Source organism: Neopelma chrysocephalum, unplaced genomic scaffold, assembly GCF_003984885.1.
Source record: "Neopelma chrysocephalum unplaced genomic scaffold, ASM398488v2 Primary Assembly neopelma1_96942, whole genome shotgun sequence".
NCBI classification, from domain to species: Eukaryota; Metazoa; Chordata; class Aves; order Passeriformes; family Pipridae; genus Neopelma; species Neopelma chrysocephalum.
In genome coordinates, this window is record NW_020925585.1 from 1,274,669 (window position 1) to 1,300,589 (window position 25,921).

Sequence of the window (25,921 nt, forward strand, 5' to 3'; positions counted from 1 at the left end):
CCCCAGCAGCATATTTTAAAAAGTGTTTCTCCCTGGAATGCAAGCCCAGACAAAGATTTAGCCTGTTCTTTTTAATTTAAGTCTGGTGGAGCAACATGTTATACCTTGAACAATCACAACAAATCAGTCTTCATTCAAGTGTGAAAATTAAGGCATAAATTGCTGTCTGCTTAGCTCTCAAAACAATGTCACATTATAAGAAATGTGATATTTTGAAGAGAAACAGGAAAAAATTTATCAAAGTTTTTGTTACTATTGCATTATCCTCCCGCTTGATCTACTGGTTATAGATACTTGGTGTCTGCTTAAGTGCTTTCCATTCTTCCCATAAGCAAATTCTGGTTGAAGACTATATATCATTTTACTCTTGATCACTGCTAGTCTCAGTACCTCATTACAGCAGACCACTTTTTGAAACTGAGCTATAGCCCAGATAAATGATTGTATAAAGTTTTAAATAAACATACAACATCTATGTTATGTTGTTTCACAGGGATGATTTATAGTCATTTTCTTCATCCAGTCCTGAGCTCTGGACATAAAAGACACTGAGCTCTCTGCTGTTTATCCAAGCTAAATCCTCTGTTTGTTCTGCATAAGCGTTCTTGATTCTTTAATATATTGCAGGCTTTAGCTTCAGGTTTATTCCCTCTGGGATGGTGGAATTAGATACATTAACTGACAAAGATAAGGTACGGACATTGTAGCTTAATAGCCATTAAAATAGATACTGTGATAATAAAAATGGAGTTAGAAAAGGGAGTCAAGGTTGTGACATTTTAAAAATATGTATTTATATGACTTAGATGAATAAATGCAGGATTTAAGAAATCTCTATGAGGAAACCCCCAAATGATGGTGGAATTTTGTTTGGTTGGGTTTTTTTGTTTGCTTGTTGTTGTTGTTTTTTCTAAGGAAAAGGGAATTAGAAATGGAAGATACTGTGAACCAGGTTACATGTTGCCTCTTGTGTCCCCAAAGAGAATTTTGTTTCTTACTAAAATGTACACTACGTAATCTGGCTTCCAAGCCATTGAAATACTGCTCTAGGCTGCGAGAAAATGAGGATAGCACTGTGAGATAAAGCAAGTTTCTCTGCCTTAAAAAACCCCAACCAAAAACCCATGTGGACTCTGTTTACTATGTTTCTTCCTTCATCAGTATGTTTAAATATATATATATATATATACGTTTAAACTCCATAGGGAAGTCTATTTCCTTCATACTGCTATTCTTCATTGCAGCCCTTGTTCCTCTGTTAAAAAAGCAGACAACATTAAATACCTACTTTCTCTTCTTTTGTGAGCTTAAATAGAAAAAATTTTAAGCTAAGCCCACTAAAATTTGCTTTGTAGTTTGGCTCAGTATTCATTCTTAATTTTTTGTGTAAAAAAAAGTGTTAGCATTTAAAGACCTAATGCCTACAAGAAGGGAAAGATTTTAAGAATTATAGTCTTTAATGTGACATACTCTAAATCATCTCTTACCATGGTATAAAAGTTAAGCTAAGATTTTAAAGGCCCTAAATGGACTTTCATTTTTTTCTAAGTCAGGATTAACTGGTGTGTAAGTAACAGACTAGGCACTTTCACTGCCAAAAATTATCTAACTAAAAGTTTGAATCTGGCAGTATAAACAGCAGCCCTGCCTGAATTCACACAAGCTTGTTATTTTGTGGTACACAAGTTAGCATGTTGTCCATGCTCTGTAACAGATTGCATTCCATAAAGCATTAAATGCATTTTTATCTGAAACTTGAGTGGTAAAATAAGCAGCAATCAAAATAAACACACGGGCAGGCTTTTCTATTTCTTTTTTTCTTTCTATTTTTTTTTCTGTGTTGTTATTCTACAAGCATTTATTTTAGCTAAGATACTTCACTTTATAGTGGTGGGATACGTCCAGGAATAATGGTACAGATGATGCGAATGACTTATTCAATGAGCAAAAAAGAAAATTCACTAAAATCCTCAGGTCCTTCTGAAAGATTGCTTGAGTAAGAATAAAAATTCTCTTTAAAAAAGCAAACAAACACTTTCTGTAAATGCTACTTTTCAAAAAAAAGATTATTAGATCAAGATTGCTTTCAATACAAAGTATATAAAGTAGCACATTTCTCTGCATGTTTAAGTACCAAACTTTTTTATTATTTGTTGTAAACAAAGCACTTCAATTTATTTGTTTGCTGGGGAAATCTGCTATTCTCATCATCATGTGTACATGTGATAACAGGAAAAGGAGAAAAAAAATAGTAGAGGGGCTAAAGTCCGCTCTAGCAAAAAAACTCGGAATTTCTTGTTATCCAGGGAAAGGTTTAGGTTTTGGGAGCTGCAGCAATAGCCTTTTCCATGTGAGGGCACGTGCAGGGATGCAAAGTTGCCTCCTTCACTTTTCAATGCCCTCTGTTGCCCAGCAGTGCCTGAGTTTTTGTACCAACCTCCAGACCTGGATGGAGAACTGTGACCAGTTCATGGGCACAGTCATGTTTGTCATGTGGGTGCAGGCATCCTGCTCGGCAGAGGCCAGTGGGTTTCACATCATTTGAGAGCTACTTTGATAAGAGTTGGCCTCCCCCCACCTTCAAGACTCACTTCCAACAGTATCTGTAATGTTTGTTAGAATAATAGGGATTTGCTTTTATTAGTATTTCAATACTAATAAGTCATGAAATGATTTTCCTATAAAAGTTTTCACTAAACCCCTCGCAATTACTTATTTACTCAATAGATGGCATATGGCAAAAAATGGTTGACCTTTTCTTTTCCACACAGCTGTAACAACCAAGAATTAACTAGCTATTCATCAAAGCATCAGTATAATGAGGAATCACCTTCATCTTGCCAAGAGAGAAACAAGAATAAGTAGTATTGCCCCATACTACAAAAAGTCTTGTTCGGGGCAGGCCTAAGATTTTAGATACTTTGCCTTTTTTCCTGCCCTCACTGAATGATTTTATTTAATTAATCTCTTAACAAGATTAACCTAGCCTTTCTTGGAAGGCTTGCAGCCTTAGACTCCCTTAACTTTCCTAGAAATTAGAGTTATACATAAGGATTGAAGTATTTTTTTGGTTTTTTGTAAAGCTTTCAGATGAATTAGCCAGAGGAATGAAATATTGGTTTATCTACTATAAAAGAGCAAAGTAAATAGCTGGCACTCATTTGCTGAAGGATCTATCTACCCCTTTTAGGGCATTAAGGCAACAGCAACCAGCACAGATTGTGAACAGCAGTTTGCAAACCAGTTACACAGAAAAGCTTTTCCCACATTATTCTCATTTTGCTGATAGGAAGTGAAGGCCTAGAGCCCTGCTCAAGATCTCTCAACACCCCTCCAACCAAGATGGGCAGAGAAAGATTAGACTTTGTGTCCAACCCTCAGCCTACCAGTGGGATCACCTTCATGAGTGATACAGGAGAGATTTTGCTATGTTGCAGAAAGTACTGCAACACAAGCAATTGGTCAGAATGGCAAAGCATTGCTTTTCCCTTACACAGTGTTTGAGATAGCGCCTTTTAAAATGTCCTCCTGCTCAGCCTACCTATTTCTACTCAGGCTTTTACAAGCCATCTGCATTGATGATGATATAAGTAATGAAATGGGATCAGTAACATAAAAAATTCTATTCTCAGTTAAAACTTTAGGACGGTTTTTATGATGTGCTGTCTATACGCAATAAGACGATACAGTCAGGGAATCAAAAAAAAAAAAAAAGGCCCATCTGCTGCGCAAGATGTTGGGACAGGTAAAACTCACTTTAGAGACACATAATCATGTTGCTGAGGTGTGGAAGTTTTCCCACAAATAGCACTGCCCTCTTACAAGCATACACCTACCAATTCCTTAGGGTTCTGATGTGTTCTTTCTTGCTTTTGACACTCTATGGTTTTATATAATTTATTTTGGATTATTAGTCCCATTCATTCAGTCCAATTGCATTATTGTCAGAAAAGACAGGATAAACCAGCAAGTTAGGGTATTTAAAACATCACTGCATCCATATTTGTAAAAATTGCAGTAAAAAACATTATTGTTATAGAAGCATCAAAAACATTATCTAGGCCAAACATATCCTATGCATCGCCTGGAGCAGCAGGTAGGCTCTAGGGTTTACACCAAATATGCATTGGTACTCATGAAAGCACACCCACAGTGTTGGCTTTAAGAACAAACTACTAACTAAATTGTCTTATTTATTGGATGAGAAGCATCATGTCGACTTCATGTCTGACACAAATGGGACTCAACCTTCACTGCTTGCATGTCTAATTATAAAGCAAATAGTAGCTCATGGGGTTTTTCAGCCCTGATCTGGATTACCTATTCTATTACTGTATTAATCTTGTTGCCAAAAATAGCCTTTTCAGGCAAACTGATAGTTTGGTGTCAAGGAACATCTCTTAACATGAGATCAATAAAATTATTTTCTGTACCTCCAGATGTGAAAACCAAAACATAAAAATACCTTCACTTTATGTTAAACTATTAAGCAAATACAAAAATGTTGTAGACTTGCCGTTACCCTAAATTTTACAAAAAAAGTATTAGTTTGATAGCCTGCTCAATTCAAAACCAAGTAATTTAATCTTGCTGCCCTATTTACATTTGCATTTGTAAAACAAAACTTATTATATTCATAGTAAATCATAATTTTCAAATTTTCACAGCTTTTTCATAGTACATTTACAGCTATGAGCAATGCATGATAACTGCTGAAAGAGTACTGGGCTGAGGACTATCCTACTAGACTCCATCTGTTCCAGTAAACCCACTCTAAATTTTGATGCCATATTATTTTGTTAATGCACTTATGTCTCAGCAACTGCATTAAAACCTTTTGCTCAAATAGTCAGTAACGCCAAACACCTCCATAACCATCTACTCCCTATGTATGTTGTTAGAAAGAAACTTTTTTGTAGCAACACACACATTGCTTAAAATGCTGTTGAACTACCACAAGTATTTCGCTTGGAAAAAAGAGTACTGGACTACAGAGTAAGAGACCTCATTTTTCCAGAAGCATTATTAATGGAGACTATTTTAGTCTTCAGTGACAGGGAATGACAGGCTGTAGCGTTTCTTCAAGTTAAGAATAGAAAATAACTGTACTTGCAAGAATTCAATTACTCTGCATTAAAGCTGCCATGGGGTTACTGTACATTTATACATCAGAAAGTCAGTAAATTATTTTTCTATAAATTAGTCCCTCAAAGATGATTTTTTTTCCTTTCTGTTCTGAATGCCAAACTCCTGACTGCTTCTCCACCACAGAGACTTCATATCTGGATAGCCGACATCTGTAAAAACATTTCTAATGAAAACACTACTAATACAACCCCCTGGAGAAACAAATGAAATGAGATCTAAGTATGCAGCCGCCTTTCTACAGCTCTGTCTTTAACAATAGCGAGACTAGTGCTTCCCATCCAAGCCTTGACACAGGTCATGATCATTTAGGCACAGTAGTAGCAAAATAAATAATTGTGTAAATATGTATTAACTGGCATAAATACTTCAGTAGCACTTAGAAGATATGATAAAGGACTTCTGTTTTTAGTTGTGCATTAAGGTTTATCTTGGTGGATGGAGGGAGAAGCATTTAAACTCCAGTGAAGGAGAACTGCAGATTGAATACTTGAAAGCTCAGTGCCAGATATAACAATGCTTCTTGTACGGAACAGCAGTGTTGAAAGTGTATTAGGGTTAAAAGTGTCGGATCACTGCTAAGATATTATAGAAACAGTGGTTATAGCTTCACTCCAAAAGAACAATATACTGTAAAGATCCATAGTGTAACTATATACTTAAATAATTCAGATTCAAAGTAAAACAATGTCATCTTATTTTCAAAATTATTTGTCTTTTTTTTTCCCCATAACGCATTCCACTGCTTTAATATACAAATCAGAATTTAGACACAATTCTCCTGTTTAACAGCCTAACAATTATCAAGGGAAAAAGGTCTGCTTCAAGAGTTCTCAAAATCTCAGCTAATGCTCCATATCAAGATGTATAAGCACACTATATCCAGGGTTTCCTGCCTTACATTTAAAGCTGTAATAAGTAATTTGAGGCAATTCTTCAGTAGCAAAAATTGGTAACAGCAAATCCGCAGCACTAGCAGAAAAATTAGCACATAACATAGGAGGAGATCCTCTGTCTGAAGATTATCAGGAAAAAACAACAGTATTTCTAAATGTCCTCATTTTCAGGTGGGCTGATGCTTTTCCTCTGAAAGATTGATTATATCCTGTATTTGTCCAATCCAAAGTTTCTTTATTCCAAATGAACTGCGAGTTCTGGGCCCAAATCCTAAGGCAGATGAAGGCTGGAAATGATTTGACGTGGAATTGACACATAACAGCCACCCCACTCCCCCACTCTCTCCCATTTGGGTTCACAGAAACATACTGGTAAGAGTACTTGTTTTGAAATAATTCCATCAACTTCCCTAGTGAAATCTGGGCACAATAATATCAATAGGAGTTTGCCAGAATTCCAGGAGGGTCTAGCTGCTGCTCCTCTTTCCACCACATTTTTTCCAGCGTATGGAACCAGGACTGAACCTGTAAACACAGGTCTCATTTCCAGCAGTCTTTTTATGCTGGGTAAATTAAAATGAGTTCCTTATCTCATGCATCTGTTTCAAATGACATTTCTTTGGCAAAGAAGAGAGATTAAGATAAAAATCTTAAGATATTTTAAAATGGTATTTGGTCTCTCCACTGAATAACCATAACCTTTAAAATGGCTTTGAGAGAATAAAAAAGCAAATGGAACCCAACATAAAAATTTTCTTTAAAGAAGAGTAATATTGAGATCATGTCTGAGCTCATATGATCCATATCTACTACAAATATGTATCTTAATTCTGGAGTACTTCAGCCTAAAGCACATAGACAAATTGTGCTGGAAAAAATTAAATTGAAATATCAAGCTTAGAATATCCTCACTCTAATACATTTCCACATTCTAACATGAACAATGAACACTAAGAGTAAGGACTTTATAACAAAATGAAAATGTTAAACAAGTTTTATGCTAAGTAAGTTTTTTTAATAATCACAAAACTTATGCTTTACACATTGATCTTTCACATGGTTAAGTGGACCCAAATAGCTCAAATTATCAGATTTATAAATGATTTTCAAAAATAAGTATTCTATGATTTATTTTTACACAGTACTTTGATTTACTAGGGAGAAAACTCAGCCAACTTCCTTTTTAAAACCAACAGTGACACGACTGCCTTTTTTTTTTTTTAACATGACACAGAGGTGAAATTAACCTTGATTACCAGCTTCATTATTTTATGGATTCAAGCACTAAAGACTTTCATATTATTGGAAATAGTAAACAAAATTTTTCATTTAAATACATAGTTAAGAAATAAATGCAAAGTCCTTAATATTTACTTAAAAAATCAAATTTTATTTAATAAAATAATACACTTGAAAAGTAATGGAATACCAGTCTAAAAAAAATGACCAGCTATGAAATTTGGTCAACACTGTCTTTGTAATATTTAAGTCTCAGGCACCCTCCAGTGTTTGGAAAAGAAACTACACAAGTGAGCAAGCATTTGAAGAAAAACAGCATGAACAAGTTTTCCTGTCAAGATAGAAGCTTCCTGGGTCATTTACAGTAATTGCATATAATCATGCATCGGTGATATGACACAGCCATGATGAAAAAAATATTGTAAAATTATATTTCATGGATCTCTATGGGATTTAAGGAGGTGACATTTTCTTTGCTAGTGGAAAGGGATCTCTTTAAGTACACTACTTTGAAAAATACAGTAAGGTGTGCAAAGTATTACAGAAGTATTTCTTACAAAGTCTGGTATTGATAAGTATTCAAGTATTCCTCAGTTAATATGATCTCCATGTTTTTTTACAGCTTGTTTTTAACTTTTTAGAAAAGTCTAAATTAATAGTTTATTTAAACAGGAGATACACCCATGGTAAAGAGGAGGAAAACCAATGCAATTAGAGGTAAAGCCAAATAGGATACACCCCTCCCCCCATTTTATAATTAATACAAAATTAATTTGTATATTTTGTATTAATTATAACTCTTATAATTAATACAAATTAATACAATTTTTCATTAATACAAAACAGGAAGGTCAAATGTATTGAAACTTCACTGATTCTTTGTAAAAAACCTAAACCAATAATTTTTTCATTGGTATCTTTGTTCACTTTAAAAGTTAAAATTCTAAGACAATTTTTGTACTTGACATTCAAATGGAAACACTTGTGAGCACAGGACAGACAAAAATGCCTATTGAAAGGACAGCGCTGTAAGTTAATGTCAGGTAGATCCCCACAAACATGACAGAAACAGAATGAAGGCTGGAACCCAAAACTTTTTCAATTGTGATTATGCGCAAACTAACATTAATTGTGGATTTCTGTTCTGCACCCTGTTCATACTTCCACAATCAAACAAAGTTTTATTTACAATTTAAGTGGTAATGAGATAACATGCTCTGAAATACATGTTAAGTAACTCCAAAGTGGTTACATCTTGATTGAAAAAAACCAGCTTTACTTAAACCAAGAGCTTTCTATGTTTATGTTCAAGATTTAAAGTTTATAAATTCACTGAATTGTTGCTTCAATTAACTTTCCTCATTAGGGATCAATGTAAGAATGCATATACACTTCTGAATACGGTCTTTACTCTCCTGGGTTCACCCTGGATTCACCCTTACTGGTCTATGTGCAAAACTCCCAGGGCAATCAAGGGATTTTACCTGTACAATCAGGCTAGCTAATAATTGGTTCAGCTTCAGTTCCATAAGGTTTGATTCCCCCCCACACATACGCACTCAAAACCTTGTCTCTTGTTTACTACAGAATTTAGTTGTGTTAACTACAGTTAGAGAAGCCAAAATTGATTACCTTGTCATGTAGTAAAAAAAAGTAACATGTGGTCAATGCTGCAATTCAGTTCAGAATTAAGAGCTTTGTAAGGAAAAGCAGCTGATGTCACTTTTCCCTAGTACAGCTGAAGAGATATTTTTAAAAATTGAAAGAAATAACAACAACATTGACCAAAAACCTCTTAGAGTATTAAAAATATTACAAGTAAACCTAGTCAGGGTGATGCAAAAAGAGGTAGTAAACACTTTAGAAGAAAGTACACAAGATAAATATATTTACACATACACATATACATACATACGTGTGAGTTCAAAAACATTATAAACCAGTCATTGCCACCGTAAAACTTACAACTGTGCTTAATTTGACATGTTGCAAATATTTACATTGACTTCAAAGAGAGCTGGCTACAGTGTGCAAAACAAAGCGTGACATCACATATTTTGCAAAGTCGTATAGTTTTATAAAAATCAGATTCAGATTTTGGCTCTTTTTAACAGCTTTTTGTACGCTTTTAAATAGTGATGTTCCTTTTTGCAATAGCTTCTCTGATTTGACGATCAAGTTCACTTACAATATGATCTTCATGGTTATAGACTCCTGTTCTCAACAGGGTATCCCTCTCTTCTATCAGACGAGAGAGGTAATCATCCGTGTTCTCATTTAGTCTTCTACAATGAAGACCATCCACTCTACCAGCAGAATTATCTTTAGCATCTTGCAATTGCTTTCTCTCTTCTTCTTGTTGCTTTAGCCTGATGTTGATAAAATAGAAAGAATCAGACAATGAGACATATTAAAATCTGCTCTGTTTATCTTCATATTAAGTCTTTAGTTTATCTACTGAAGCACTTAGTAAAATAAAGAAATCTGTAAATGTAACAAATTATTCTCACTCTGGGGAAAACAACTCAAAATAAAAGAAATTTCAATATAATACTTAAATTTTAAGAAAACTTTTTCTATATGCATATGTAACTGATACTTGCTATCAAAGCTTCTACTTTATGCAAACTGTACTCAGATTAAAAGGGTTCAACAAACAAAACTAGTGCAGACAGTTTCTGGAGGACAACATCAGATAGATCTAGAATTTGAATGTATTCAACATAAGAACAGTACATGTCTTGTTCTTTTCCTAACACAGCAGTTATACTTAGAACTGAAGGATTAAAGTAGAAAAAAGCCTGGTGCTGTAAAACTATGACCATAACATAAAACTCAGGTACAGTGGCCTTAAACATAGATTTTGCTATACTGTAGTACTATTGCATTTAATAAATGTGTAATCTTTACCTAAGGCACACTAAACTGTGTTCTTTCACTGGACTGACAGCCAATCACAATCTTGATTTAATTGAACTTTCTCCTAATTTTAGGCTGACAGCAAGAAAAAAAGAAGGGAATGGGCTGGTGTGGAGGAATCTTACAAATACTTTTATACCTGTTAAGTTCATTTCTGATATCCTCCAGCTCTTGTCGGTCTGTTTTCCCCAGCTCTTTTTCTTCTGCTGCCAAATAGCGCAGCCTCATGTGCTCCAGCTCTTGCTGCTGCTTTTTAAGATGAGCCATTGCATTTTCTTGTTCACGCTTATATGGGAAGGGGTGAAGACATAACTCAGTTGAACATGTGATTAAATGTAAAAGTGGTAATTATAGTGACAAAGCAAAAATTTAGGAATGAAATCATGATAATTAATTCTCCAGGAGTATTAGAAATGCAGGAGTTAACAGAATGTCTTATTGCATTACAAATATCACCAGATAAGTCCAGTTACTATCACAATCACAGTGAACCTGTCCAAGCTGGATCAGCTAGAAGCACAGTCACAGATATCTTCCCGTTAACAAAATAGCAAAAATGTTAGCCAACCCTTTTACTAACTCTGGCTTAAGTTGGTAAACATAAGACTTGCACTTCTGGAACTGCTCAAGCTACTGAGATTTACTCCTTGGCTACATGGTATTTTAAATAATAAATATTTTTGAGAAAGTAAAAGCTAAATACCTGCAGGAAACTTCCATCATCAGCCCCATAGTGCCTAGTATCAAAGCTTCAAGAACTACTTTTTGAAATTGCAACGTGTGCTTAAAAAATAAGCTTTGGAAACAAAATTCTGGCAAGATGTCCTTTTATGTTTGCATAGCACTATGTGAAATTTTAAATAATTTATTTTGTGGATTTAATCCAACCAATCTATCCATTCTAAAAGTTTACTTTTCTCTATTTTTTTAAGCTCTACACACACACTGTAACAAAAGTAAGGTTTGAGCCCACTGCCACTTCATGACAATAGTGTCTTAATGAGAAATATGGTGCTCTCTCCATTTGTTTTCCTCCCAGTTATTTTCCATATGACCTTGTGCACTAAGTCAATACAGTCAGTCTCACACTCTGAATAAGACAGAAGACCTGAAGTAGTTAAGAGGTATTACAGGAGGTTATAAAAACATCCTGGATCTAAGCATATGTTGAAGTGCAAGTCTACTTCTGTAATTCTGACATTGATTTCATATGACATATTTGATTGTTAATAAAATCAGTTTTATATTTCCTATAGGGATAAAAAAAAGATAATTTTTTGGTTGATAGGTATGAGCATATTCTTTATATAGTCAACCTATTTGGAAGACTTTAGTAGCGCAGTTTCCTGAATCTCAGTTGCCAGCACTTAAAGCATTCCCTGTTGATGATCAATAATTAGCAAGATAATCTGAATTTCACAAGGAATTGGTATAAACAAAGACTCTAATTGTTAATGTGAACAGACAATGCAATAAAGAAGTACTTGACCAGAAGTCATAGCATGTACGTAAACACAAAATATTTTTATACTAAATTCAATACATCAGCCAGCCAAATTAAATGTTAGAACTACAGCGAGACAGGTCATAAAGCTTGAAGAACAATTTGTTAAAGGGTTACATACTACTAATAAAACCAGAAGCAGGAATGCTCCCAAAGAGTCTACAGCTGACAGATGATTGAAGTTTAAAAATATTTGGTGAAGATAAAGCCATAGTCTTTCCTTCTACATCAAGAGTTCATTACAGAAGAGCATTCCCATGTGAGAGACACCCTTCTTAATGTCAGACAGGTTTGAATAATAGGCTCAGATTGAAGTAGAATAGGTTTTAGAACAGGAATCTACAAATACATATAGCAAATATTAAAAAGTCACTATAGACAGCTGATATTTATGCAAGAATTTTCAAGAATATAATGAAATTCAAAGAAAAAGTTGCAAGACTAATGGGAGGTTAGTCTTAATCCATCACCAAAACTGGCATTGACATCACAGCAATCTCCCCATTTTTCATTTTATTCTTTCTTTAAACAGAGTCTTTAGGAATACCCAGGAACTACCTGCAGACCTTACTTCCACTGTAGCCAAACTGCTTCAAACCATAACTAAAACCAAAACAAACAAGATGTATGGGTTAACCAGAAAGAACAAATCCAGCTTCTGTAGAAAAGTCACTCTTCCAACTAATCTTAAAAAAAACAAACCAAACACCATACCAAATAAACTACCTTCATCAAAACACAAAACTAAAGCTGCCTTGGAGAAAGAATTCTCAGGTTACTCAGGGTTTAGAACACCAGAGAAAGGACAGCTATTGATCATTTCCACAAGAGCAAGAAGGTAACAGTGCACTCCACAAGAAACTACTCTTCGATATACTTGTAAATGAGAAAAATCACTCTGGAACAGTTTACGGCTGATACAAAGTTATTCAGTGGGGAAAAAGTGGATGTGGAAGAGTGCAATATTATGAGATGGTTTGAAAAGGAAGCTGATAAGTTAAGAATACATTTTGTCTGTTAAACATGATAGCGTAAATGCAACTGCTGGCTCATGATGTACTTCAGTAACTGACTGAGGGCAGCTGGAGGGCATTCAAAGATATCCAAAGTGGGCTTCTAGATCTTGTCCATCTACTGCTGACCTCTGTATGGACCAAACTGATATTTCACATCAGTTCATTCGCTGGGTTTTTTCCACCCAATGAAAAGCACTGGCTGAAACTCAAAACTAGGTATATTCTAATTAGAGCTATGATTTAAGTTATTGAGTGCAAATTAATCACTTATGCAATATACTTAAACATGTTAGGAGCTTCTTGATCACAGAATTTAGACATTAACATTTCAAAAAAATGCTACAGACTAGCATTTACTACTAGGACACCAGTACTTTCACGTACAAATCCTCACATAGCTGTGACTTCAGTGAGTAGAAGCCTTCTAATCCAGCACTTCAGTTTGTGGAGTATATTATTCAGCTCTAAAAGGAAAGATTTTGAAAGTGTCCTCACAGCTGCACTTGAGAGGAAAGGCATAACTGCACACTGGCCATAAGAAGCATGCTGGACTAAAAGTTCCATGACAAGTTGCTATGTTACTATATGAGGGAGGAAAGTTCAACAATCAGTTTCTGCTGTTCAGCAATATGCTCACAATGGCAATCTGAGAGCAAAAAAGGCATTTTAAACAAGCTCAAAGGAGAAATATATGTCAGAAGAAGTACATACACTTAAGGTTAATAGAACAATGTCTGAAGCTCAATCAGAACAGAAAGACACGATATTCCTAATGCTTTCATATTGATCGAAAGGGATCTCATTCAATAATTTGGACCTTTATGCCCTAACTGTTTGAGTTCATTTCAGAACCATAATTTTTTTTTATTAATGTCTTAAATGATATTGAATTAAATCAAGAAAAGGACAAAAGAGAATGATGCAGAAGCCAAAGAGATGCAGGAAAAGCAAGTCTCTTCTGCAGAACCCTTTGTTCAGTTCTGTTCCTTTTGATATTTTTCTCTGGGAAAAAGGTCTATTATAAAAACCCAACAAACACAAAACCAATCAAAACCAGTGAGACTACTCAGGATAATATTCTTAAATTTGTAAAAGGAAGTAAGATTTAATGTAGAGTATGCTAAATTCTACTTTTCTCCACTGAGGAGAAAAACACTTATCAGTACATTTTGCCTCCAAGCTAATTTTGGGTAGGCATTCCTTTCAGACAAATGTGATATGAATTTTAATTTGATTACTAATACAGTTATGATGTAAACATGACAAATATTTGGGGTATTGAGGGAAAAGTCAAGATTAATTCTAGTCAATGGAAGTCAAGAATTTCAGAGGCATGCCATGTTGTGACCCTGAACAGTGACATTTAAGCATATTAAATTAAAAAAATAGAAATCAACATTTTCTGAAACAAGATTTCCCTACCTTTCAGTTTGAGACAGCCTGACTTGGATAAAAGACACTAAAACAAGTGAGAAAGGATTTTGCAGATTCGTTTATGATGGATCCTGTGCGTAATTTACATTACATACTTCATATTTTCTGATTTTCAAATGTCTTTCCCAACATTAGTCTTTGATTCCTTTAAAAAGTCTGTCATAACAATTTGTAGGGTGTGTAACAGAAAACTTGCTCTATGTATACCATTCACAACAGAGCAAGAGAAACACATTTCCTAATAATACATCAACACAAGAAGATGGCAAAGAATTTAAAACAGTTGTTTGACAAGAAGGGAAGCATGCTGATTTTGAATTCATTTATATACAACTTTGCTATGATATGTTGAGGGACCATAAAAAGACTGCCTTTTGTTACAATGAGAGAAAAGGAAGGATTTTTTATTCATCTCAGTGATGAAACTCGTGTCACTTCAGAGACATTTAGATATTAAATCCACTTTTTTCCATGACAATGTAACAATCCACTGAGCAACAAGTACTTTTTTAAACCCGAGAACGAGCAGAACTCTACTGCATAGTAGCATTTGAAATGTAGCAGAATTTATTGTGAGATCTTCCAAAGTGAAAAAACAATGTTCACAAAACATTTCTGCACATTTATAGTACAAATAAAGCTAAGTCCAGCATTTCTAAGCCCCCTTGGAACATCCTCATTTTATTCTGTGTATACTGAAAAACTAAGTTATAATTGAATACGAAGTATTCTTTAAGTGTACCTCAGTGCACAAAAGTTTATACATACATACTCATGTGCTTAAAATTCTTAGTCAAGACTTTCTGACAAACTTTCCTCCTATAATATATCCCAACATAAGGAACATTTCAGACTTATTCCCAACTGCTTATTCTAGCCAGTCAGACTGTTTTAAGCCTCAGTAAGAGGTATTAGAATTTTTGATTTTAAACATTTAGAATTTTGCATTTTTACATTTCACTTAAGGGAATACTCCGGAATCATCAGCTGCTGGACTAAAGGCAACTTTGTGAATAGAAGATAAACTCACCAGAAACTCAGAACACTTGGAAATACTTTACACTTGCATCACCACCTAATAATCATCAGCCATTATCCCACACTAAGGCAGCCACAGATGAACCAAAAGTATCATCTGCAAATTAGTCTGAAAATTATCTTTGCAGTGCGCATTAGTTGGCCCAGGTACTTTCCTCTCCAATACTTTCTCAGCACTGCTAGTCTCGCTATTCTTCTTGCTCATTTTCTTTTCTTTACTGCCCCTGTCTCCTTCAGTAAAAATTATCACCAATATTCCTTTCACTTATTAATTTTATATTTGCTGTCCTCCTTATACATCTCCACAAACAAAACAAATCCAAACCAAACAAAGCCACATGTGAGTTATCAAATAACTTACTTGAAGGTTTTACTACTTTTCTTCATTATTTTTCATCTCTAATGTAGTCCTTGAGACATGGAATACTGTTTTAGAAGGTTTCATGGTGGAAACCTTCATCATGTTTTAAAACTTATGATACTACAGACATATTAGCACTAAATAAAAAATAATCAACAATAAAAAACCCTCAAAATTTCAATTATAATCAGATCATAAAAGAATCCCTGTATGCCACCAGGTGCTTTAGTTAAGAGGTTCTTCAATCAAGGAAGCACAATCTTTATTTTGCCATAGCTGCCTATAAATCCAAAAGGGAGATGTAAACATACATACACTAGACTAAACAATGGCTAAATAGCAGCCACTATTCACTCTCCCACTCATACATACCATGCAAGTCTGTGGGAAAAACTTACGATTGAAGCTAAAGAACTCAAGTAAAGTTTTCTGAAAATAACCCAGAGCTGACAAGTCAGTAGGAGGGCCTGGATGGTTTCAAGACACAGTTTTTAACCAAGATTTGGATTTCCAAATGGTGTGTTGTGTTTTTTTTTTTCTTTTCTTCTCTTTTTTTTTTATGTGACTTATTTTTTTTAACAAAGATTTACATCCTGTCCTTGGCTAAATTACTTACAAATTAATCAAATTAATTACTGAGTGGATAAGTAAGATACTAGACAAGACAGAGTGAACTGTCAGCCAGCCAATATGTTTTATGCTGTATTAAACAAATGCATCAGTGCTGATTCTAACAGCTCTGTAGGGCACAAACACATTAGAAGACTTGCAAAATATTTCTCACAGAACACTGAATGGATATACATTTTGAGATTTTTGGCTATTTAGGTTAAATCCGACTGAGATTATCAACTGCTAAAACTGATATTTCTGCCAGTTTTTATTTTTGTTTTGATACAATTTTTCTTACACCCAGACAGGTACTGACTTTAGCATCTAAGGTCTCTATAATCATGTATGCAATTTTCTGTAGATAGTTTGATTCCTCTCAGAAATAATGCTAACATCCATAAAAAAATATGGAAGTCTTATTTGTGTAGTATTGAGATTGCCCAGTAGGCAAGCCTCGAAGGACAGTTTTTGAAACCTACAGAAACAATAAAATCTACCTGGGTGCACAGATGTTTAACTGACTGTTGACATTTTTGTCTCCCTAAAGCTGAACAGGGTATAATAAATGAAGTATTAAGACAGACTTGCCCTAAATAACAGAGAGGGAAGAAAAGTACGCTGGGTGAAGTCTATTGTCACTCAGCTTTACAAACTGTGTTAAAATTCAACTAACTTCTGTATTTTTTTTAGCAGAGGTAAGTAGGATATATATATATATATATATATGCCTTCATGTACTTCAATAACACTGGCACTGTGTTTAGCATTCAAAATCCTACAAACGGAGAAGTTTAGATCATATTCTATTAACAGTCCCATGCTTTAAGTTATGTGCTGCATATCTCACATTCTGTAAAATATAAAACTATCTCAGATGTGTGCTAAGAACTAGTGCCAAAGTAAAAGAAAACTTTTTAATTAAGGAAACATTGACTTTTATGGTTGCAAATCAGAAGAGCATTTTACTAAATGCTTAGCCTGTAGATTATGCTTCTTTAATTCACAAATTGACTGCACCAGGTCACCTTTGAGTAATGGAAATCTCTGTTTAAACATTTTTTTGGCAATGGGCACAAAGCATTAGATCTCATTTCCAAGACTTACCAGCTGGGTTTTGTCATTAACATTTATTAACAATCTAAGATATGGCTTTCAGCGTCTAATCCTCACTACACAAATGTTTTGTATAGTTCTCTAGAGAGGTTTGGTGTGACAAATTACTGGCACAGATTACAACCCTGTGGCTATTCACCAGAGGCAATGCAAAATTAACATGGTACTAATCCAATTTAAACAAGAAATTGGTCAAATTATGCACAATTGCACAAATCACTGGAACTAAAGCAAATCTAGAATTCCTTAAGCAACAGTTTCCAAATTTATATTTAAAACATGGTAAATGGGTTTTGATCAGATGTGCTTCAATTTTTATTTGGCTCTTCAAAGTCACTTAAATTCTTTATCAATAGACCAAGTATAAGATGAAGCACAGGAGTATAAAAACCACAAGAAACTACTTTGAAAGGGTTTGTTCTGTTGCAGAAAAGTTTTAGGTAGCATAATTCACTGTTCATGCCAACTTATTTTATGGTTCAGACTTTCAGCAAGAGGGTCAGTTGAAACCATCAACATATGCTCATAAATTCAGATCATCAGGCCTATGGTGATGAAATTTGTAATAAGAACCTGATAGGGATACACACTGGTGTTAATGTGGCAAGCAAAAATCTTCTATTCTACATGAATTTTAAAACATGACAAGAAAAAAATAGCCTGGACATTTCATGACTGCTGAAGAAATCCTAATCAGAGACATAAGACTTATATTCTTCCTCCTATCATCATCTCAAATAATAAATGTTACAGAAATCAGAGATAAAAATTCAAACTCCTTTTATCACTGGGCAAAAAAGAAGCAATTTGAAGATGGTAAATAAAGATGAGTTTCTACTTAATATCAATGATTACAGTGTATATTTGCTCTCTTCAAAGAGAAATACAAATTAAAAGAAATAATAAATTAGGAGAGCATGGGATTGACCTCTTACTCTCCAAAACCTGAATATTTTATCAGTAGGAATGAAGTAGGTACTATAATCCTTAAGAAACCCAACACTGATCCTCAACACCCGGAATTAGGTGTGAATACAGGCAATAAAAACTTTTTACAAAACTTGAATTCTGAACTTTATGTCCATGCCAAGGTTTGTTCAGCAACTGAGATTAATTGTTTTCTAACTTGTTCGTCAAGGCCAATGGAAATTCTTGCCATTCTTTAGTATATTGTTTAATTATTGTTTAATTCAAGAAAGACAGTTGATGACAAAAAACAACATGGAGATACAATATGGATTCAACAAGGATGAAGCTGTTACTACTGCAAGTGTGAATGAAGTGACTTCAAGTCATATGTGTGTTTATATAGACACACACAGACACACAAAGAACTCTGTTACAACATAGCAGTAAAATAGTATGCCATGTTAGTATGAGATTAGGAATTCCAAATACAGAAGAAAATTTCACTTCCAATTTAAATTTCCTCTAAGTTTACTTCACTTTACAGTATTCATCAAACCTTAAACCCTTGTTTCTAAAAGTGAAGATTTCTTTCTTGTCTTTACCCTTCATTCATTATACAATTAAAATACAGAACAGTTAGGACTGTAATTGACCAAGTTGGTTCGGATAGTAGCAAAATATTTTCTCTGGAGCTGCTGATTCAGCATTATTTGGAATTAAATTAAACCTTTTTTTTTTTTTTACACACCTGCTTTTAACTATGTCAACTTCCTTTGCAGGTGTGAGCCTTGGGCTTTCCTGAGTTGTTCAATGTCAAACATAAACCAGTTTTGCTGTTCTCATTTTTGTTAACAGCATAGCTCAGAGCTTTACTTTGCAAAGGCAAACACTAATAAAACGAAAACTGCCAACAGTTAACAGTAATCCTAGTAGCTTCCAACATCACATTAACTTGGTTGTCTCATACGACCAAAGAAAACCTGCATACCTGTTTTAACCTTGCAAGTTCTTTCAAAGCCCTTGTCCATTGCTGTTTGTAGTGGAGCTTTGACTTGGTAGCTGACTCTAACTTTCTTTCAAGTTCAACCTGAAAGCAATTAAAATCATATCAGCTGAAGCAATAACAGCAGTAACAATCACTGAAAGATGTATATATACAAAGGGTCTGGTTTAAGAAAAGTGTTTATGTAGTGTAATATACAACATCATCTAAAGCTGTTATACAATATAACATAAATATTATGGCACACGAACATTTTCTTGTTTAAAATATAACCTTATTTTTATTGGATGGCCGTCTATACAAAAAAAGAAAGATTACTTTTTAGCACTAAATCTGCTGATGTAACCTTTAAATTTAAGATTCTCACATTAGCCATCCCCTCATCCCTTTTTTATTCAAAGTAAGATTATAAACACTAATTTAACAGTATAAATCTCACCCTCAAAAGGTGTGTGGATTTTTTTTTCCTGCTGATGGAAGATATGTTCTACATTTTTTCTCTGAATTACACATCTGTTCAAATCATTCTTTAAAATCTATGTATCTAGTGTGAACATTTGATCTTACTACCAAAATCCTTAAAAAGTGTGACACACAAAAAAATTTAATTGCATTCTATTCTGTGTCCAAAAAAAATTTAGTATTAAAAGGCAAATGAAAAAAGTGATGAAGCACACAGAATATAATGTGAAAAAATGAAGGATTTTTAATTAACATCTGAGGAAGTGATATTTTCCTTTAATCTGACAAAAATTATTTCCTGCTAATTTGTGAAGATCTTTAAGCACAGATTTTTTTTAACTAAGCTAACAAAAATAGGAAATTTAAAAATATTTAAATGTAAGAGTTTAAACAGTGTGCAGAGACAAAAAATATTTTGAATAATTTGCTTGCATTATTAGAAGTTATTCAAGAATACAGCAACATGCAGACTGGCCATATAACTCAGTGCAATTTGTGTCAAGAAGCCTAGCCTAATTTTTTCTCATCTTATTTGGTCAACAATTTGAGTCAAACCTCACAATAACTCTGAGCACAAGTGCCCATATCTGTGGTTTTAATCAAAGTATCCTCTACTGAAGGCAAGTATGGTTTTTAAGGAATCAACTTAAGATGGTGATTCCATTCCACTGATAAGTAACACAATCTCTCTCCAGAAACACTTAATTACAAAAATGCACATAATGGAATAACAGTCTAAATTAATCTTTAGAAGAAAATGCTCATTTTTCCTTATTCTTTTATAAACAGAATGTTCAGAGTCCCCAGCATAAATCATTATTTAAATGTATAGGTTAGGCTTTTTTCCCTGCCTTAGCCTCTAACATTACTGCTTCCTCTATAGAAATAAATGCCCACTGTTGGCCTTACTTGTGCCTGAATATTTAAAGTCTGAAGAAATAACTGAAAAAAGTAAAACAAAACGGACAAATTAACTACATCCCCCTTATCACTGAATAGACCATTGTGACAGTTTTTAAGTACTAGAAAATTCCAATATACCTTTTCTAAAGTGAGAAGATTTATTTCCGATTGTAGCTGGATTTCTGGTTTGCTACTTTGCTGTTCTTTGTATTGCTGAAACTCCTTCTCCAAAATTTTATGCTTATTTTCTGCTTCATAAAGCTATATTAAAGATAACAACATGCAAGTTAGCAGAAAACCCTAATCACAGACAAATAATTGGATGACAGAACTTAAGTTACTTCTTAGTCCCTGGAACAAACATCTCTACTGTCAATTATCTGATATAAAAAAGACACTGAACGCTACACATACATAATTAACAATTTCTTGACAATGGCACACAGCAATGTTTTAATAGGAAGAATTTTAAAGAGGATCTTTACTCAGTACTGGAAAAAAAAAACAAACAAGTCTGTCCTTATATACAGAAGATTGAGATTTATACACATTTTTGTTCACATTTCTAAAACAACTTGCAGAAGAAATACAAAAAGCAAAAACTACTAAGATTTACACACATTAAAAAAAAAAGTCAGTGTTATCTACTATATGAAGTTTTATTACTTATGCAGTTTCACCATCATAACTTTTTTAGGAATGTCTGCAAAAGGACACAAGTAATACTTTGTACAGCCAAATGATTTAGAAGAAAGGCTGAAGTAGAAAGGCTTTAGTGACTAATGACTTTATACTGTGTACCTCTGCCCTAACGGTGTACTTCCACAGTATCAAGAAGATTTTTATAAAGAGAGTGTGTTGCTTTTCAACTTACAATAGGTAATTTGAAAAATGATGCCAATACAGTTACTTGCCACACAGAAAGTAAGCAAGTCAAATATTTAACAACATTTTTTACTATACCATATTAAAAATATTAAGAATTTTTTAATATGTTTTTTAAGTGCAGCTTATATTGTTCTTCTGTTAATTATTATTCAACTAGAAATACCTTATGCACCTCACAGAACTGATGTATTCCGTCACAGAATATCATCCCACATGCTCTTCTTGTATTTATGTCCAACTAGATAATGTAAGTGTTTCCACGAATTGTATCCAGCAGTTTAGAATACTGGGTGAAAATGCTTTAGAGAATTCATTTCTGTTCCAAAGCCTACAACTTGTTCTAGTAGTATATCAATATTTTAATTCTTTGGATCTCCTAACTGGGTCCTCTCTTTTTTTCTTCCAAAATTCTGCTTTTTCCATTTATTATTGTTACAGAATGGACAAAAGAAAGGAAAGATGCTTCATGGGGAGCCACACAAAAACACTGCACATAGAGGGGCTTATTTCCAAACAAGTTCAATTGTAGAGTTCTCTAAATGTCTAAGTGTGAAAATAGTATATCAACAAATAATTTTAAAAAGTATGGAATAAGTTAAAGTATATTGTTTAGAATGATTAAAATTCATTCCAGAACATTTCTTGCTAAAAAGCAAACAAACAACACAACCCCCCCCAAAAAAAAACCCACCCAAAAAGGTTTATAAAAAAGAGACCTGTTTGGTAACAACAGGAACTTTCTGCACATTATGAAGAGAGGGATTCTAGACTGAAACTCCAAAGCAAGTAAACAAAACCCTATCCTCAACAAAGCAAAAGAAAAAGCCTGTCATATGCAGAATATGTGGTAACAACCACCACATATTGAAGTATAGCAGGAACAGCACAGAGAAAGACAGCTAGCATCATCCGGAAAGAATGGCCTTCATATAAAACAGGACAAAACATAGTGGGGCTTGTGTTTGGAAGAGAGACAGTATGACAGCCACCTATACAATCAGGAGTAGTACATCACACAGACACTAAAGTATTCTTTACAATTATTAAGTAATGAGCTTAAAATGAACATAAAAATGAACAAAAAATGTGAACACATAATTAAATTTTAGAACTCACTGCCACAGGATGTTGCAATACTAAGTACTGTTTAGAAGGAATCAGATGAGTTCATGAAGAACATTTTCATTGATGGCTAGTAAATATGAAACACTGACTCTGGCTGAGAGTTCATATAACCCTTGATGGTACTGCTGGATATACCAAAATTGTATTCTCACTGTCCGATTTCTTGCCCTCTAGAGCCAACCATTGCGGCAGTATAATGTTGAGGTAAATGATCTTTTGTGTGATATTCTGTTCCAAATAGGAAAAATAAAGTGATTGTGATTTTTTTTTTAAAAAAGAGCCTGTAGAAGCTAAAAAAGAGCCAGTGGGAGCCAGAAGAATGAATTTGAATGAAGAATACTAGCTGGTGGCATTTGGTTGCTTGAGCATGAAGAACTATTGGCTGTCTTGTCTGGACTGGTAGCTGCCAATACCACATATACAATGCAGAAGTGATTCACTTATCACTTTGAAGAGCATTGCAGTCTGCAGTTTGAAACTGCTCATCTCAGTTTAATGACTGTTCAAGTAGAATAGTTAGATTAGCATCTTCTAGGTTAGCAGCATTTTTGTACTAGCTGCATTTTTAAAAAGTTTACTGTACTGTGGTTTACATATGCTGACAAAAAAAGAAGTTATTATCAATGTTTAATATGAACCTAAAAACCCACAAGAATCTAGCACAACTCTTCTTAATAAAAAAATATACCTTTGTCTGACACAGTTCTTCAAACAGTGAAAGCTAATATGGCATTATCACTGTCACAAATCAGACATGAAAAACACCAAAGTAATTAATCTCCATAAACTAAGTACTCTAAAAAAAACACTTAGGCATTAGATTTAGTCTACTTAACAAATTAAGTGTCTAATGATGAAAAAAAAAAGTAGTAACTTTTACAATATACTTTAACAATCAAGAAAAATAGCCAGAGTAGCCTTGTTGTCAGAGCAGAAATCAGCTTACAGGACAATAGAATGCAGTCTAAATGTTCTCAGTTTAGAAAGTACTGCTCTTAGAACAGAAGACTGCAATAACAAGATAATTCTCCCCTCCACCCCAGTAAGTATAGTAGAAATAGTCTTTTGCAGTGGAAAAATAAAACTATACAGTAAAACTTTCTCTATTTTTGCTAGATGTTACTTGATATCAATTTATTATATTACTGAAATGCATACTGTTGTTCAAGTTCTTCATGTAATGTAGGCTTTTATTTGCAATTCATTTTCAGTTGTTAAAAAATAACTATAACGATTGCATTGCAAACTGGCCTTACAACTGAGCAAGACTAATGGGGATGGATCTCAGCACATAGCTCACCAAAAAACAGAAATAAAATGTTTATTATAAAGTTGCCAGAATGCACTTGCCTCCAAACCACTATGGATACTTATAAAAATGCTCACTGTAATAGATAAATGGCTGAGGCAGAAAATATAAGTGTACTTACCTGCTGATGTAAGCGGAGCTTGTCTTCTTCCAGTTGTTTGATTTTTGACCTTTCTAGCTCAAGCTGGTGTGCACATTCCTCTCTGGCTCGCCGCACAGAATCCTGTAGCACCTGCAGATTTCGTTCATGCTCTGCTTGCAACTCCTTCTTTACTCTTTGAAGCTTAAAAAAAGAGACATTTATATTAATCCATAGGGGTGAGAGCTTTACTTGAAAAGTCTCTTACAACAGTTACTAATATTCATGACAGAAAAATTGTTACCTGTTTTAGAAATTAAACAATAAAAATTCCATTTGCCTATATGTTTGCTATATACTTTTTTATTATATTTCAGTTTAACTAACAATCTACCAATTATTATATTTGAGCTACAAATATACTCTTGCTTGACTACTGTTGAAACAGAGCTATTTGTGTCTCTTCTGTACATTCTACATGATTCTACAGGATTGCTAAAAGCAAGTTTTATATTCACCTTTCTACTACAAACTGAAAAGCTAAATTCACTGCAGAGAAAGCAAAGTCACAGCTACAGTCAAGATGTCTTTAGGTCAGTAAGACTGCAGTCCAAACTGACCATATTGAGAGAATTTTTCATAGAGCTAAACAGAAAAACAATCCTTGATATGTTTGAACTTTCTAGAAAGATGCTACCGACCCAGAAAACAGCTAGCTGAATAGAAACCTCTCCAATAGCCATTTCTCAAACTACGTAATCGCTAAATGAACCCAGCATCATTTTGCCTAGACATTTTTGGAATCCACTGATTTTTATAATCTCTGAATTCTCAGGTCAGAATCTATCTGAATTTTGAGAAAGTTTTGAAAGAAAAACATATATGACATTCAAAGTAACTACTTTTACTCAGACTGAAATGTACTTGGCCAAACCAAAGCATCAGATTTTTTTTGCATGGATGTTAAAAGTCAGAACACTACAGCATAAATTGCATCTTGAGGTGTACAGAGAGTGGGGGTACTGAACCAGCCAGTCCCCATGTTGGGAGCTGTCTTAACTTTGTTACAGAGACAGAAGGGATTAGTATGATAAAAAGATTAATCTGATTCACAAGGAGGAAAGAGAAAGTTTGTTGGACTGCTAAACCACCACAGCAGTTTATCTACATAATTTTGAGTCTGTTCTGAAGTACAAAAATAGGCAGTTTATTTTCTTTCTCTTTTCATACGACTAGTGTCCCTGAAGTCACACTCCACTTCCTCTTATTGGGGGTAATCAGTAAGATCTAGAAACAATGGTAGTTACTGGTTTCTCTTATAGCCTCTTTGGCCCTGTCACTAAAAAAAAAAAAAAAAAAAAAAAGAAATAGGAACTCTGAAATTGTTGGATAACAAAACCTGGACAGTTTCTCCCAGATCTTCTTATCAACTGCTTCTATTTCAAGAGTTAATCTAGCAATTACCTTTTGAAGTGAGGTACTGTTGTGCACATGTACAGTATTCACCTGACAGTACTAAACTTAAAATCAAATATGCTAATGTTACATAAATGTCTGCATGACACTAATTCTGTCAAGAATAGACAATTTACAGTTCTGTAATTCTAGCAACCTCAGAACTCAAATCAGTCCAGCAGTTCAATTACCTAGGCAGCCTCATCTCCTCGGATGGTAAGACTGACGGGGAGATAGACAACAGGTTAGCAAAGACATATAGTGCTTTCGGAAAACTCCATAAAAGAGTATGGCGTAATAAACACTTGAAGAAAAGTACCAAGATCAGTGTTTACAGAGCCATAGAGCTGTCTACTCTTTTATATGGTTCTGAATCATGGGTCATCTACCGCCACCACCTGCGTCTCCTAGAACGCTGCCAATCAATGCTGCCTCCGTACAATCCTAAACATCCACTGGTCAGATTATGTGACCAATACATCTGTTCTAGAACAGATGTATTGGTCACATA

The 25,921-nt window shown here is 34.2% G+C and overlaps 1 protein-coding gene across 4 annotated transcripts in view; it reads right to left on the minus strand.

Annotated features, from left to right (window-relative positions):
* The window catches only part of CEP120 (centrosomal protein 120), a 64,975-nt gene that overhangs the window by 17,153 nt on the left and 21,901 nt on the right, over nt 1-25,921 (minus strand). For 3 of the 4 annotated variants that reach the window (XM_027670891.1, XM_027670892.1, XM_027670889.1), the window contains exons 17-21: nt 23,998-24,159; nt 20,693-20,815; nt 19,175-19,273; nt 10,339-10,484; nt 7,411-9,649 (exon numbers count right to left, since the gene is read on the minus strand). In XM_027670891.1, coding sequence (XP_027526692.1) covers nt 9,409-9,649; nt 10,339-10,484; nt 19,175-19,273; nt 20,693-20,815; nt 23,998-24,159 — 771 coding nt within the window. In that variant the 3' untranslated portion in view covers nt 7,411-9,408. Of the gene's footprint in view, nt 1-7,410; nt 9,650-10,338; nt 10,485-19,174; nt 19,274-20,692; nt 20,816-23,997; nt 24,160-25,921 lie in introns of those variants that run through there. The other variant, XR_003532155.1, reaches the window with a different exon arrangement.